The sequence below is a fragment of the Leptinotarsa decemlineata genome, unplaced genomic scaffold (genome assembly GCF_025532065.1).
Source record: "Leptinotarsa decemlineata unplaced genomic scaffold, Ldec_3_MD MMD2_tig00000035_RagTag_RagTag, whole genome shotgun sequence".
In the NCBI taxonomy this organism is placed as follows: domain Eukaryota; kingdom Metazoa; phylum Arthropoda; class Insecta; order Coleoptera; family Chrysomelidae; genus Leptinotarsa; species Leptinotarsa decemlineata.
Window position 1 is genome coordinate 5275658 of NW_027412540.1, and position 18004 is coordinate 5293661.

At 33.9% G+C, this 18004-nt stretch overlaps 1 protein-coding gene across 4 annotated transcripts in view; it reads right to left on the reverse strand.

Moving 5' to 3' along the window:
• Window positions 1-18004, reverse strand: part of alpha-Catr (alpha-catenin related) — a 241608-nt gene that overhangs the window by 16666 nt on the left and 206938 nt on the right. For all 4 annotated transcript variants that reach the window (XM_074171780.1, XM_074171782.1, XM_074171783.1 and 1 more), the window contains exons 6-9: window positions 8883-9052; window positions 7850-8098; window positions 5378-5656; window positions 1506-1664 (exon numbers count right to left, since the gene is read on the reverse strand). In XM_074171780.1, coding sequence (XP_074027881.1) covers window positions 1506-1664; window positions 5378-5656; window positions 7850-8098; window positions 8883-9052 — 857 coding nt within the window. The remainder of the gene's footprint in view (window positions 1-1505; window positions 1665-5377; window positions 5657-7849; window positions 8099-8882; window positions 9053-18004) is intronic.

Sequence of the window (18004 nt, forward strand, 5' to 3'; positions counted from 1 at the left end):
CGAATGATAAAACTAGTGAAAGTCACGGCTTCTCGACTTCGATCATCATTGTTGGAAAAATCGGGGATCTGGTATATATGGAATTACATTTCTCAGAAGGCATATGCTGACAGAAGTTAAAGCTCAATAAAAAGTTATTAGTTTTTCCGACACCTGAATTTACTTATTGATAAAAAAAATGGAGTGAGAGTTGAATATTGATTTTTTCATAATTTATATATTTATAGTACAAATTAAAATGGTGACATTTGATTGAGGTAAATTATGTTAGATTTTTGTCACAGTGCTTTGATTATTTCAATATTAATGACGGGAAAATGACCTGAAAATAAATATGTATTTCCAGTAAAAAACTGATATTCTGTATTCCTTGAAACTACAGTTCATGAAGAAATAGATAGCATTTTATATTATTTTTAGAACCTTAGGTATATCATCAACCAACATTCTGGCTAGGTCTTTGAAAAAAAGTGACAATGCTTTTTCAATTCTTTTTGTAATCCCCAATATTTTTTTGAATTCAGGAAAAAATCCTTTTCGCATCTATAAATATTTGAATATTTTTCATTTGAACACATGGATCGTTGTTTTTCTGATTCATTCCAAATTCATTGTTTCAATAATTTTCATTGGATGCTATACAGTTGAATAATATACAAAAAATTAATATTAATCAATCACATATAATCAATTCAAATTACAAACTTGAAATAAGATGACAATGGTAAGTTATCTCCAATTGTTTTCAATTATTTCCGAAATTCAAACTGTATAACTATAATTGACCCCCAGAAATGATAGACAATGTTAAAAGCCTGTGTCAATAAATTTCGGCATTGCCGAATGTGATGATTCGTTAGTACATATAATTTTTGTAATATTCTCTCTCCCTCATTTATATATATTTTGGTAAATGTCTTCGTTATTCATCAACCCATTTTCAACAATTTTTTGGTTACATTCGGTATGAACAATTTGAGAAGTCAAGTTCACAAAATCTTACATAAATTTGTGTGCGCTTATCGCCTTCTGTGCTAAGAATTTAACATTATTTGTTCATCTTCTCCATTTGTTTATGAAAGTTTTTTTTTCAAAATTTGATGACTAAAGTTTCCAAGAAGTTACACCAGGTTTTCATAATATTTGGTTTGATGACGTCAACCAAAGCTTGCTTGCTAATAGACATGACTGTAATCATTTCATAAAATCGTAAAGTATTTCATTCTATCTGAAGCGCAAAATAGAGATGTCTCTCCCAAACTGAAAAATGGGAAGTGACGGTAAAATTTTCGTTGACAATTCGAAGCACAAAAAATGTTGTTATACATTTGTAAAGTGAGCCAATTAATTTACTCATGAGTTGACCAATTAGGAGTATGTGAATGTACAAAAATCCTAAATCAAAATTTTTAAAAGAATCATCATTTTCAGTCATGCCTAAAAAGACTTTTATATATTAAATTTTTCAAAGTTTATGAAAATCAATGATTTTTTTCAACACGTACTTCCAACTCAGCGTTACTGTTATTTTCTTGCCACTTTTCTGTTTCTGCATCCATTTCACTTGTGATGAGCTTCATCTCTAAACCAGACTTGGCAATTTTTTCCTGTTCCTCAGTGTCCAATCTCACAGATTTCAGGGGTTTGGAAGTGGTGCCATGTTTCTGAAAATAACAATTTCAATGATCTATCGATCAGACGAATTTTATAATAAAAAAAGTGTATAGTAATTTATTGTTTGTTTTTAATCTCAATGACTTTAATAAATTAGACAATGGGGTGTTTTTACTTTATACTGATATTTGAAATCGGTGTTCAATCCAAAAAGTATCTAGGGGTTTTTTGAATCACATATTATATATGTAATTTCAGAGAATACAAAAACAGGCTTAGAATTTGAGTTTTTCAATAAATCTTTCTGGGAATATTCACCATCTGCAATCTAAAAAAATTAAAATTTCTTTTAGAAAACTTTCATTTTTATAAGCAAAATTATAAAATATGACAGGTTTTCGATAGAAAGCGCAAGTTTCTTCATGAATGATACATAGAACTCATGCGTTATCTTATCAGAATGAACTAGAAGTTTCCCTTTCCACATCTGTTTTCCATTGAAATTTGTTTTCGCTTTTATGTTTTGTGGAAAGTTATAATTCCCATAAAAATTCATGAAAAACGACTATATTCCGATATGACAATGATATGGTTTCAAAATCAAACCTCGAAATTTTACATTGATAATACGAAAATATTGATGAGGGGTATGTATCTTCCCTACAGTGATTATTATTTCTAAAACATTGATATTTTTTAATTTGACATCAACTCCAAAACGATGTATTCACTTTAAGGATATTTGTGATTATATCTTCAAAGTATTTATACTGAGTTATAGCACATTAGCATCTTGTTGAAAAATCACTTTTGATGACCATCTGATATGATTTTAGTGTAAAGATTGAGGAACGTTCATAAAAAATCAGTTTTTTTAAGGACAAGCACTACAGGAAAATCCTCAAGTCCCTTCAGTAAGGGACTTCTCCAATTTTCATTTACTCACTTCAGTCAAATAATTTTTGATTATTCAAAAAACTGAATAATTGAATTTTAATAGTTTCAACCATAACAATCCAATGGTGGGTTTATTTCCTTCCAACCAACACAACTAATCGAGTCCCTCCCTACATTGCACATTAGTGATCTACTTTTGTTTGTTTCCTCAAACTCCTTTCTTCTAATGGAGGCAATTTATTAGGTTGTTTTCAAAGTTTTGTTCTTTTCACTGTCGTGTTTTTGTATTTCCATATTCTACTGTATCGTGGTACTGTTCAATAGAGTATTTTGTACTCTATACATCGATGCTGTTCATTTTTTTTACAAATTTTAATTGGTTGCCCCTTCTCTGCTTATTTGGTGTCTTTAAACAATTTATGGCCATTTTTTCTCTACGAATTCAAATTGAACCAAAGAGCTGCCTTAACAGCCCTAAACATTAACCCGGCATTCGGCAATGATAGTGACACCTAGAAATTTCTCTCAGTGGCGAGTCGATTCTATTGGTTAGTTTACTGAAATGGTCAAGAAATCGGTATTGAAATCAAAATGTCATGATGAAAAAACCCAGTGTTCTATTTGTAATTGAATGAAGCTATAGAAAATAAAATTGATAGGTCATGAATGTGAGCAAGGCATTATCAATGAATAAAGAGCATGAGAAAATTGAAATGGATTCAGTAGCAGGAAGTGATGAAGACTGGAGAGCCAGGACGAAAAAAAACAAAAGCAACTACATAACCAACAACTACTTAGTGGTTGCTTCATCGATGCTGCCAGTTTATCTGATGATGTTGATACTGCAGATCAGAGACGATCCGATGAGCGACGACAGCAAGCTTTGTTATTTCAGACTGCTGTACCCCATTTTTCTATATTACAAGTGTCAAAATCACATCACGAGGATCATCATTTTTCTAGCTCATCAGGCAATTTATCTCACTCCGCAGAAACAAACACACCTGTCAATTCTATTGTTCAGCTTGATACCGAGGCATCAGAAACGTCTAGGAAAACACCACTTGGATTCTATGTTGATCTTAGCAATGTTTCTGATATCGCTTCTTTGCCCCCATCGGCATCTGCTACCAAAAATATAATTTCGACTCAGCTTGTCAAACTCAGCTCTTCTTTGACTTCTTACAGAAGAAACAAGCCACTTAATAAGACAAATCTACTGCCAAAAACTAATGCAAGCCTCTCTTCAAGCATCAGCTCCATAAATTCTAGCTGTGTAGCTGGTACCAGTAGACAGTCAAGTGAAAGTTACAGTGCGGTACGAAAAGTGATCTAGTAAAGCGATAGACATTCCAATAATAGTTGAAGTTTCAGTTGAAGTAATTGTTGTATTTGGAGTAAAATAAAGTTAAGTTTAATTATTCAGTGTAGTCAATTATTGGACAATCTACGAAGAAAAACGTAACATTTATGCACTTTTCGGTGTTGATATGCGAAATTTTGTTCCGGAGATTTTAGTTTCAATTATGAGCTTCAAAGTGGACGAGGACGAGGATTTGAGGACCCTGGTGGAAAATGACCCATCACAAACAATGCGTGGGATTGAGGATGTTCTGGGCCTAGGCTCCCATGCGGTTTTCGATAGTTCATAACGTATTGGAAAACTCAAAAATATCAAATAGTGACCGATCGACATAAACTGTCACGGTTCGAAGTCTCTCCTTTGCTTTTGCGCAACCAATCCTTTTTGTTTTCAGATCGTCAAGTGTGATGAAAAGTAGATCCTCTGTGACAACAGGATACGTTCTCAGAACAGTGGTTGGACACCGAAGAGCGACCCAGGCATTTCCAAAGGGCGAAAACCCACAAAAAAAGCCACGTTACTGTATGGTGGTCAAGGGCTAGTGTGATCCACAATAACTTTCTACAACTGGCCAAACAATCACAGCAGAGTCCTACTGTGAGAAAAACGACAAAACGTACCGAAAATTGCGTTGGCAGCAGACGGTGAATCGAAGAGGCCCGATCCTCCTTCACGAAAACGCCCGAATGCACGTTTCACAAATCATCGTGTGAAAATTAAACGAATCAAGCGTTGAAATTATGCCTCACCCACCATACTTCCCAGACCTCTCGCCAACCGATTATCATCTTTTCAAGCACTTCGATAACTTTCTCACCAGTAGAATCTTCGCCAATCAGGACAGGGCAAAAACGGCCTTCGACGACCTTCGACGACGGCCTTCGCACACTTTTTATGTTGATAGTACTCGATGAAAATAACTGCGCAACAAATAACGCAAGCGAGTACTCTTCTTGGTTCTTTACGTTTCGTCGTCAGTCGAGGACCGCCTGTACGGTACTATTGGTGCCCAACAGACTGCAATTATGATCCAACACCACACAGCGCCATGTCGATGTGAGAGTGGTGCTAGGCTGAACCATGCAATTAATGCTGGACTCAACTGTCCTTACAAAATAAGCCTTCGAAAATTACAGCGATGCCACCTTTCATTAGGAAGACATCATCTATGGAAAAGGCAGAGAACTCAATCCTCGAATATCAAGGATAAACAAGGCAGTCAGTTGCAAAACTAAGCTCAGACTGCTACCGTCGACGATCTTCGTCATGTTTTTCACTGGACTTTTCACTCCAAGGCAACTAAGTGAAAGCCATAGCCCAAACAATAGAATAGCTTCCCCAATCAATTATATGTCAGATATGTCTGATATCATATTAGCTAACCAGGAGATAAACTATAGCAATGTCCATACATAGATATGTATTTCATGTATCTGTTTTTTGTAAACTACAATTTGCGAGATTAAATATAATTCAAAATTGATCAGATACTAAAATACTTACACCGGGTCTTGGAAGAGACATATAGACTTGCTTTTCGGGTTTAGATTGACTTGCATCTAGAACATCTTTGACAATGGTAGTCACATCTGACACTAGCCATTGGTACATATCGGCGAAAACTTCTAAGTTTTCTTGAGCTATTTTACTGCCAGGATAGGAGGCCAGTGATTTAGCAGCAGTTATTACTTGAGGACCATAGACTCTCAAATTGATTTCCGTGAATTTTGCAGATACTTGAAGTGTTTCTGAGACTGCCACATGTCGTAATAATTTACATACCTGTGAATAAAAGTCACCATATTAGAAAATCACATAAATTGAAAGTTACTTACTCACTGTGAAATGTGCTAGTCCATCATCTAGGAGCGACTAGAACACATCACTCGTGGGAATCTAATTTTTTGACAATAAATAGCATATGTAGTTGAGATATGCTAACTTGCTATTATTACTGCTATTATTGAAGGGCTATATCATCATATTTCACTAACAATATTTTATAGATATTGCAATGATTTGATAAAATAAATAAAACGATAAATTTTGAGCATATATTTTCAATGCGAGAAGTCAACATTAGACTTCCTGTTAGAATAATAATATCGTTTATTATGCATAGAAATACAATTATACATAAAAGGAAAAGAGGTAGCCAAAGGCTATCTTCCACCCCTCCCAAAAATTATACAGTGAGTATAAGAAAATAATTATAAACATACTTATTTACTATCATAACAATGACAGAGAAGAGAAAAAAAATAATACTTCATATAGTTGCTAATAACTGTTCATTGCACTACCATACAATGAATTTCAAATTTCTCAAATTAGCACTGAGCAGTAAGCATCTGTGATTTTATTTCTTTCTTAAATTGATGAATATTATGATTTAAAAGAGGTAAAATTACATTCAGATAAGAAGGGACTATATAAGAAAAACATCCTTGAAATTTGGAAGTACGGTGCCTAGGTATGTTGAATGAGTTAATTCTCAAATTGACCATATGTATGTCAGAATGCCTGCTCATTAAACTACTATATAAATAACTAGGTGTTTTAGTTTGAGTTTTAGTTTGAAGCAACTTAAACAAAAACATTTTTATCAAATATTGGACTCTGTACCTCACATTCAGCTCCTTCATTTTTAACAAAAATGGGGTGACATGTTCATCATATGGTATACAACATACGAATCATATGCAAGCATTTTGTATATGTTGTAACTTCTGTTTGTTATATTGCGGCAAAAAATTGTAATACACCGAACAACAATACTCGATATGGGGGTAAATAAGAGTTTCAACTAACCTGACTTTCATTTCTCCTGATAGCTGATACTTGAATTTATATAGCGATTTGAGTTTGAAGAATGTTTCTTTGAAAATGTTCGTCACATGTTCATGGAAAGACAAAGAGCTATCTATGGTTGCGCCAAGACTTTTAGCAATGTCTACCCAGTCAATGTCTGCGTTATCGAGAGTGAGCCTAAAGTTGTACTGAGTTTCTACTATTTGTCTTTGAGACCCTATGCATAAGGCCAAAGTTTTATTTGGATTGATATTCAGTCCATGATTCTCCGAGTATAGGAATGTTTTGTGCAATTCTGTGTTTATATTGGCCACGCAACTTTCTGTATCGGTGTTGTGAGAAGACAAATATAACTGTATATCATCTGCGTATAGATGTACTTGACAATGTGATAAGAAAGTGTGAGATTGTTTTTTTTAGGTTTCAGTTTGACCCTCTGTGATCGGCCTGTGAGATAGCTTGTGATCCATTTAAGAGAAATGTCATCGAATTCTATGAACTTGAGCTTGCTGATAAGTAAATCGAAATGAACTAAATCGAAAGCTTTACTTTGATCAAGCAGTACTAAAATGGTGACTTTTGATTGATCTCTGAATCTCGCAAGATCGTAGATTACTTTCAAGAGGGCAGTCTGTGTTCCATGTTTTTTGCGAAACCCAGACTGCTCCTACGAGAGTATTCCATTTTCTTAAAGAAAAGCTCTCATTTGACGAGAAATATTTTTCTTGAATATTTTAGAGAATGAGGACAGAATGCTGATAGGGCGTAGGTCACTGAACGTGGTAGGTGCATTATTTTTCGGAATTGGAATTATATTAGCAACCTTCCAAACATCTGGAAAAATACCCTGTCTGAAGAACTCGTTGAAAATGTGTTTAACTTCATCAATGCAGTGTGGTATCACTAAAGAAATCATCTTGATATTTATATTGTCAATACCTAAAGCAATAAATTTCATTTCTTTAATAGCAGTCAAAATATCATCATCACATATATCGGTGAGGAAAAAGTTCATAGGAGCGTTCAATTCATTATTATTGTAGAAATTATTATTGTAGAATATGTAAATGAAGCTGACACATTTGCATATATTCGTGACTATCGACTTACAGTACAAGCCACAGCTGAGTGGAGCTGATTTAGAGTGTTGGACTTACAACTTACCTCCAGAATATGATCCAATGAATCAAGGAAGGCATTGGAGGTGTGATGAAGTCTATCTATTTCCGACATGATTGATTGTTGTCTAATAGCAGCAACCAACTCCAACCCTTGCTTAGTTGCTGTGCTCAGATCTTGAGCTTGATGAATGGCAGCGTTGGCTAAATGTCTAGATAAGTCTCTTGCAGAATTTATACAGGCTTGTACAGAATTATCTATTTCGGGACAGTTTGATGCATTTTCAAATCCTATCTGAAATTGGTTAAAGTTATTGAAATGAATCTACCAGATGGTTAGAAGTGATATTTCGATTAGAAAGCCTTTTTCAAATCAACAAGGAGTATCCTCAACTATTTGACACTTTCGTCTTTTATGGAAAATGTTGAATGGTCGGGATTTTTTCATCTCAACCAGATGAAATTAATTTCAGCTTTTCATATATAGGAAGTTACTTGCGACGAATCTTCCTAATGGAAGAAGTTGCTAGGTTAGTTGTTATTTTTCCGTTGAGTATCTGCCACACGTACCTACAAAATCGTAGGTTCCCAAACAAAGAGAAAAAATTAGCAACTGAAAATTCCCTTTATAATCATAATTATATCAATATTTTTATTAACTATATATACTATATGCCTACAAAATTATATTCCTTAAGTCAAAACAAATGTATAAATAGAAACAACAACTTTGTATCTAGTAGTATGATTGAAAATGGAATAAAAAAAGGCCATTAAATTTTTTTTTTATGTAATCTAACAAATTTGTCACCAAAGTATTTTTTCAGCACAATGTGATTCGCTGTTTTTCTGATTATCGATTTATCCTCCTAGATGATCGTTTTAGAAACTTAATTGCCATAATAAGAAGCTAAACGCGTCTAAAGTTTAGATCATCTCTTGATGACGTAAAATCTGAAAAAAGTGTTACAGTTCTAGTGTTTAACTTTTTTTATTATAACCATTCTTTAATTATATGAGACATTTATTCATAAACCTGAGATACTGTGAAATAATATTAGGTTCTGAAAAATACTTACAATATTAGCGTAAAGTCCTAAAAGATGATCCAGTTCAGATTTTAATCTTTCACTACATTCTATAATAGCTTCTCTATGTTCATGACTAGTATAGGCACTATCAGTGAAATCCTGAGTTCTTTCTAAAACAGCCTCTAGAGCAGTCGGAAGCGTCTCTTGAGAGGAAGGATCTGATAAAATAACATAAAATAACAAATAAATTTTCATTTATAAGCGTAGTTTTACTCAATACAGATATAAAGTTATGAATTGTTGGTATCATTGAGAACTGAGGTGCTAATTACATGTTCCGGGGATCGAAGGGAATTTTCAATTATAAATGCATTGTTCATGGTTTACTCATGTCAGTTGTTGAATAATAATTGATGAAGCTGTCAAACTTAAGGCTTCATGAAAGTTCACACGATGATGAAAGTGGAAACGAGGATTTTGAATAAGAACCAGTCAAAATAAAAACTATCAAGCCTGATCAGCTCCAGAAAATCATTCTTGAATTTCTAGAAACCCAGCAGGATCAAACTTATTATCAGCAACCACGGTCAATCAAGCAGCAGCAATGTATCAAAGTTAGTTTACTGAAGATGCACAGAAACTTATAGTTTCAGCAAAAGTCAGATTACACATAAGGAAGTTGAACACGCAGGTTCATCAACAATGTTAATCTCATTCGACCGCAAAAAACAAAAGCAATCAATTCCAAAGATACATCATATCATATCAATGAGATGTATGGAAAAAGTTTTCAATTTTCAACATCTGTTACCAGTGTATTGGTGAAAATTTCGTTGCATATCCTGCCAAGGTTAAAAAAAATTGTAAAAACATTTCGACATCCAAAACATCTAGGCAGGTCAATTTGAATGTTTGGTCTTTATATGAGGTCTTCAATTTTGTAGTGATACAAATGTCAGAACTGAACTTCTATTCGAAATTGATGGAAAATATTTGTACTTCAAAATTTCATTTTCTCATGTGAACATATACTGAATCATAAGTGATACAGTGATGATAGAGCAGTTTACAACATCAGACAGTGATGCAGCTTCTCAAAAGGATAGGTTTCCATCAAGAAAATGAAGTCAAAATCTCAATCTAGTTCTCACATGAATACAATCTTACAGAAAACACAATGCGGATACTGTGGTCACATGCATTATTTGACGAACTGTGGTTTGCAACCACGCATATATTAGTTGCAGAAAATAGGCCACGATACTGCATCATCAAATCATCATGAACTGATTAAACAAGATACAAATGAAAAATAATTTGGTTTCTCAGGTAAAATTATTTCCTGAACGTTATTGATGTCATTAACGTCATTATCGAACTTTATGTAGATACAGAATCAGAGACACCATATCAGAGGAAATATATCCCAAATTAGAAAAACCGAAAACATTTTCAAAACTGCAAGTAATCAACGATTTGAACTAATCTTCGAGTTTGATTGTGATATCGTATTCAGAAATCAAAGTCAGGGATAGAGCTTCATACAGTGAATTTCTTTAATATTCCCCTCTTTTATTTTTTGAACGGGTCAGCTCACAAAATCGAAATTTGGGATGATGAAATTAATGCATGAATACTTTATTTTGAAGTAAAATTGACAAATTAAACTTTCAAGATGGCGACTGGGCGCCATCTGGGTGAAAAAATGAAAAAGGAGTCTTGTTACACATCATTTTGAAGCTCCTGACAACCCTAGAATATGAAATCAATATCTGCACCTACAACCAAAAATCGAAACATTTAATAATTTCCTGAAAACAAACACATTGATATCGATATTTCCAGAAATATTCCTTTTTATCTGCCATATGGCAATTCCAACAACCCGATAAGGTTTGTTAAGTTATTTTTTGTTAATGAAAACGACAAGAAATGTCAGTATGACAATGAACATCATTGTTTAGTTGAAATATTCTCATTTTGTTTTCGGTTTTCTCAATATCCTGAAAAAAATTAACATTTGGACAGGAATATTGGAAAACCATATTATAGGGGAACTGTATTTGAATATGATGGGAACTACTGTTTACCATCTCATCACTGAAATCGTCGAAGCGAGTCCTAATGAATTCAATATGGATATTGTATTCCAACAAGATGGAGCAACACCAGATTACTCCAGACAAGTAAGAGATTGATGGAATACTAGTTTTCCCAGTCGTTGGATTTGGCCATCGAGGTCCTACAGAATGGCCAGCCCGCTCGCCAGATTTCACACCTTTGGACTTTTTTCATGAGGCTATTTGAAGCAAAAGGTGTAAGAAACTGAACCTGCTTCAATATTAGATGTACGGCAGAGAATAATAAATATTTATAGAGATATTGACGTTACTGTAATTGAAAATGTTTGGCGTGAGATATCAGAGAGGCTGTTCATATGTCAAAAATTCCAAGGCAACCATTTCGAGCATCTTCTGAACTGACCCCAAGCTTATTAGCAGTAGGTGAAGATATTGACTCCATATTCTAGGGTTGTGAGGTATTCATCTTTTTCAGATGGCCCAGTCGCCATCTTGAAAGTTTCATCTGTCAATTTCACTTCAAAATAAATTATTCATGCACTAATTTCATTATCCCAAATTTCAATTTTTTGAGTTGACTCGTTCAAAAATTAAAAGGGGGGGACATAAGAAAAGCACTGTATAAATGAGTTTGGTATGAGGGACATGGGACATTCCACTCAGTTCTGATTGTAATACCATGTCAAAGTCAGATGATATTTTTATCAGAAAGTACAGGATGCCCAACAACTTGTTCAACAATTTCCTGAATTTTTTCAATGACACCCTCAGTTTTCACACAAAAATAAAGTTATAACTATCTCGTTTAAAACGAGAGATAGCACACGAATGTTATTCCGAATTGACACAATGGGGACACCATCTATTGTAAATAATGTGTGGAAAGGTGACGCACGAATTTTTTATGCTATATACTTTTTGGGAGCTGATTAACTGGTCCATTTCTTCAGGGTCTCCGAAAAACAGAGCAGTTTCATGGACTTGAAGGTGTTTTTCACAAATTTTTACTAGAGAATCCTCATGAACCAGTACGAGTACACGTCAACCCTTTCAGGATACATCGCTTGACATTTTGATAGACTCTTTCGATACCAAGGTTATCAGGTTATCTTGAATGAAGATAATCAACTGAGTCATCAAGAAAACAAAAAGCTACGAACAATATCACATTCCTCAATGCCGACCTAGCCGAGCTAGGACACTTCCGAAATAGCTTGAAAATTTTCAATGAAAGTGAGGTTCTGAAAACTATGCCTCGACGATCGAAGATATTTTCAATAATAAAAATATTGTTTATTTCTTTCTCATGTCAGTCATTAAATGAGAATTTACAAAGTTGACAAATCCATTAAAGTCCTAGAATTTCACTATATTTTACACAAATTTAAGATTTTATTGAAAAATAGTCCACTATCAATATGAAAATCAGGTGGAATATGAAGTTGAATTGTTTTCAGAAAAACACAGTAGGTATAGCTGAAACCAGTAGTGTCACTCTTGTCGGAACCTTTGATGTTTAGGTCTCACTGTTCAATTTTTTTAGGAATACATCCATAATTACCCGTCACGACTAGATTTGTCAGCGTTTGACATTCCATACACTACTCAATAAGTAAATAGATACAAACTGCTCGACAGTAAAACAAACTTCATGGGAAATTGAATGGTAATTTGTAGAACTGGATGAAATGCAATATTTTTGCATACTGTATAAATAATTCAAAACGTATAAAATCGAACAAACTTCAGAAAGCGAGTAGAAGAGTTTCTAACGAATGAAAAAAATTGATTTGCTTGTCCAACCCAGCCGGTTGTCTAGAGATGCAACAACCTAGAAACATACATGTATGCAAGTGGTTATTCTCAACTAAATGAAAAATAATTCTTATTGCTGTAGATGCCAGATTTTCCTACAGGTGGTTATCTTACCCATATCGAAATAAAATTCTGCTAGTTGGTTTTAGATAGGATGCCCCTGAAACATTATTCCTGTTCTCTGAGAAACAGTGCACAACGATTTTTTTGATTCAATAATGTCGTGGCACTAGGAAGGGAAATAGTTGATTAGACAGGTGTTTGCCATTACAGTCTACATGGAACTAGAAATGGGAAAAAATCGGTCGACAACAACTACCGTTTCTAAACGATTTTCCAAAAAAAAATATATATAAGCTTGGTGCCACCGTTAGAATATAACAATCAAAATTTCAATTATAACAATATACCATACCATTCATCAATAAAATACTTCTTAGAATATTGAGATGAGTGTAAAAGAATTATGAATTTTCTGTAACTATTGTATTACCAAAGACTACAGAATACTAGTATTCGGTAAACGTTGGTATTACACTACAAACAATAAATGAACTGTTGTCAATTTTCTCAACGACATCTCTTGCTACATTCTTAACTGCATGTATTCCACGTTTGTCGTTCTAAATGATACAAAGCTATTGCAATCACTTATTATCTATATTGATTCAAGACTGTAAACGACACTGGGAGAAATTATTTTATTTATCACAGTATTCAATGCAAGAATATTCGATGTATGGTTTTTTAAAAATTTTTGATTGCGTTTTAAAAATAATTCAATGACTGCATATCAAAAAAATAAACTGATAAAATCTTCTGATAATCTAACGATTGTTGGAAATGAGTTTTTGTTTGGTTAATGACATCCAGAAAATGTGCTACAAATAAGAAAAAAACAATTCGATTGAATCATTCATTTATTTACTCATCAAGCCCTGGATGAAAATATATAATTTGTATTTGCTACAAATACACCTCTTGGATACATTAAAAAATATAAGTACAAAATATCACAACTTATTCAATTCCTTCTTTTAAAATTGGCCACAAATTAAAGAATGCTGAAATTGTTAGTTGCCATGCCTTTGAAAAATCTATCCTATTGGTAAATTTTTCGTTTTTTTCTTTTAAAATTCTCATTATTCTAAACATTTTTTTCATGTATTTCAAATACGGATACAATACGAAATCAATCACAACTTGAAATATTTCTGCGGGAATGGTAATATTTGCCACAACAAAACTTCTCTCTATCATGATTCCACAAGCGTCAGTCTGATAGACCAGAAGCCGTAAAAGTAGTTGTTTACAGCTGATTCTCGGCCTCCCCCCACCACTATGACGTATTAATTGCTTTTTTTATTGGTTGTTGTTTGGTGAAGTTTTTTTGTTGTGCAGTGAAGTCAAGGCATTGTGACCTTGAAGTGTCTGGTGCATGGATCGTTCAGATTTTTTTTTCATATGAGATTTTGTGTGTTTATGTGTGTGTGTAGGAGAATGCACGGTACAGGGTTTCATCATGTGCTTGTTTGTCTATGTACAAACATACGTCTGCATACTTCGAAGATCCTCCAAGTAATAAATGCTCCATCGGTGTTAGGGCACCAAGTTAGTAGTGGAGTGACGTCACAGCAATAACCGTTCAACGGCTAGAGAGCGACATGTTCACTCCACGACGTGTGGCAGAGTAATGCGTATTCATCGGTCTGCCCTCACCTCTCCTGAAGCGATGAAGGTTCGCTCTAGCCCCGCTATCGATGGTGACACAACGGCAGCCGAGGACTGTTTGCCTAGCGTCTACCCTCTCCGAGACCGCAACGACCACTGCTTGCTCGTACCGGCAACTGTTATCGCATCAAGTTGGGAGATGGGCTTGGCTGTGACGTCAGGCATCTCTAGTGGATAGCAACTAGCAATGTGAATCTTTCACGGTTTCATGGTGGGGGTGACTCACACTGTTTAATATAAAAGAAATGCCTGGCACACTATGAAATCAGTAGACGAATATATCTGCAGCAGTTAGCAATTGGTAGAGTGTTATTCAGTTCGTAATAGAAGGAAGACGGTGAGTGTATTTGTCTGTTGGAAATTGTTTATATTTTCATATATATTTTCATCATGTCCGTTTCAAAAGTAGACTTGAATAAAATTAATAATTTGATTGTACAGGAGGTTGAAATACTAGAGCAAAAGGCCTTATCATCATTGCCAATTGATGAAGTGTACATAATTAAAAATATGTCAACTTATTCTACACGATTTGGTAAATCAATTTTATTAACTTTGCAAGATGTGAGCAATGATAAATTATTTAAAACATGGCTACCAAAACGTATTTCGTTGCAATTCAGTGATGACGATATATCTTGTATCAACTCATCAGGTGGTAAATATACGATGATGTATTTAGGACAGAGCCAACAAAGTTTTGCTGGCATGAAAACGCGATCTCTAGTCAAATTCAATATGATTGAATAATAGTAATAATTTATAGTGAATTTCTTTAGGTCATAGCTTACAAAGTTTTTTTTGGTGTGAAAACGATAACTCTAGTCAAATTCAATATGATTGAATAATAATAGTAATTATAATGAATTTCTTATTGTTTTATTAATATTCATATATTAGATGATAATTATATGGAAATATAAACATTACTAACTTAGTTGAATACACTCACTTTGTAACTACAAGTAAAATGGGAATGTGAGTATTATATCACTGAAAAATTGGAGGTTGCTTATTGTTTTTTTTTTTGTTCGATTTCAGTTCCACCATTTAAAGATGTGGATGCAGTACGCAAGTCAAGATTGGGTCGATATTGTAGATCTCAAATCATCGGTTCAACATTTGTCGTCTAAATTGAAGGTGTTGGGTGATGGAGCCGAACATGCAAGCGTGTATGATATGAGTGTATGCTATGATGAAAAACAAATCGAATTATGCCTTCGTGATGCTGAGAACTATTGGAGTGGTGCAGAAGTTTGCAACAAATTTTTGGATAATGAATTGGAATTGTGGCAACTTTGTGAGGTTATGATTGAACTGAACCTAAGAAGATTCCTGTATAGCCTCCAACCATACTTGCCAGAATGGATTATTCATCACTTTGAATTGAATGATGAAAATCGAGAGGAAATTGAAGATGGTCGCGAAAATGATGATTATGAGGAAGAAGTTATTTTAGATAGTCTGTATGTTCCTGTGAATCATAAATAATGTCAAATAAAAAACTTTGTATTATTTTCATGTTTTATTTATTTAAATCTGATGAAATACAATACATGATATAAGTCAGTTACAAATAAAAAAAAAAAAAAGATCATAAAACAGTACATGATAGAGTGAAAAAAAAGTGTCAATATCTGCTATGAACTGAACCATCCAATGCATTGTATGTTAAAACTGTATCATGCAAAATTAATGCATATACTTTAGTGTTGTCTGGAAACTTGGTCTTCCTCGTCTCAAACTCAATCTTTATATCAATAGTTGATGATTTTGTTGCATTCGGTTGATGGGAACAATCGATGACGAATAGTGGATTCTCTCTAAATTGTCCAATGTCCATCAGAGGTTCACTCATATCTTTATCATAATAACTTCGCTGGAAACTCTCAAAAGCATAATAAGCAGGAGCATCAAGTTTTTTATCGAAATTCAAATTCCAACGCTCATATGGATAAACTTCAGAATTCAAGTATACTCGAATACTATTGATATCAGCAGTTGTGAATTTTGTAATATCTTGTGTTCTATCTTCAGATGTGGTAGTACTTTGGAATGCGATGATGACAAAACGAGGAGTTTCCAATGCGTTAGTTGTTTTGATGGCCCATATGTCTGAAGAAGTCCCACGTAATGATGGTAGTTCATAGAGGTCCCACATACGATACGCCAACTTGATTTTGGCATTCAGACCGCTTTTGTTTATTCTACTCAAAAGTTTGAGCTTGTGTTTATCATCTGGTACAATATGCCTTATTTTCCATTCGATTTTATTTATTTCCAAATCAGCATCAACCTCACCTATATATGAGTTTTTGAATGATCGAGCGATAATCAAAATCAATTCTTGTTTGGCATTCAAGATACTTTTGTTGTAATCTTCAGCAAAACCCATCAAATATTTCAGTGGTAGTTTTCCACTAAAAACATGACTGTTTGTATCCAAGATATCTTGCTTCAATTGTGAAAGTCCCCAACCAGATGTCAATAATGTGTTAGCATGAGATTGTCCAAATGATATCATGGTTTTCATTGTAGATGTTATCCCAGGTTTTCTAACAACAGCCACTTGTTCACCTCCCATTTCATAACGAATTTCGTCAAAGAGAAATGCAATTGCATTATTCGAGAGATAGCATGTTTTCGCTACATCTTTGGGGGTGAATTTACCTTCTATGTAAATGAAGCTCTCGGCAATATCTAGTATAACATCTTGATTATTGATTGCAATTCTGATTTCATCCGAATTCCTGAATAGCGGTGATCCATAGGGCTTATATGTGTGCTCATGTAAACTTATGAGAGAATGATCGAGCACTGGTTCATTGAATATATTCAACTTTTCATTGTTTGTTTCGAGCACCATTGTTATTTTCTCACTTTCAATCCAATCGATTTCAAAAATTTAAGATCACTCACAGACAGAGCGTTATGTGCTAACTGTTTAGCATACACTTGTGGAATGAGCTTCTTTTTATGCACACCTTTCTTTTTGATAGTGCAACTCGTTTGGGATTGTTCAATGCGATTTTGTCTATTATAAATGAAACCCATAACAACAGTTATTCGATTTTCTTCAATTCCAAAATAATGAAAATCTCTTCTTCACTTCCAAAATCGATAAGGTTATTTTTTTCATCCAAAATACGCACTGTAATGTTGTGAATCAATTGACGACCTTCTGGACTGACAGGCATATATATAATACTGTGTGGTTCTTTAGTAAGATTGTAGCCAGGTTCAACATCAATATCGAATGAGAAAAGAATGTGGGATTCTTCACCATTTATATATGAACCAGATATTATATTGCAATCTAAGCGGATAAGTCTCACAGTTGTAATGTTTATTGGTAATGATGATTCATGTATCTGATTTGGTGGAAATATTTCATGAGCGAACCCCATCATTTCTGCTATTGAATTTGGATGTGTCAGATCAATTTCATATTTGGATCGCATTTCACATTTGAATGTATTATTATTGGCGTGTAGATAGAAAATATCATCTGCAACGACATCATTTGGTTTTTTATCATGAAAC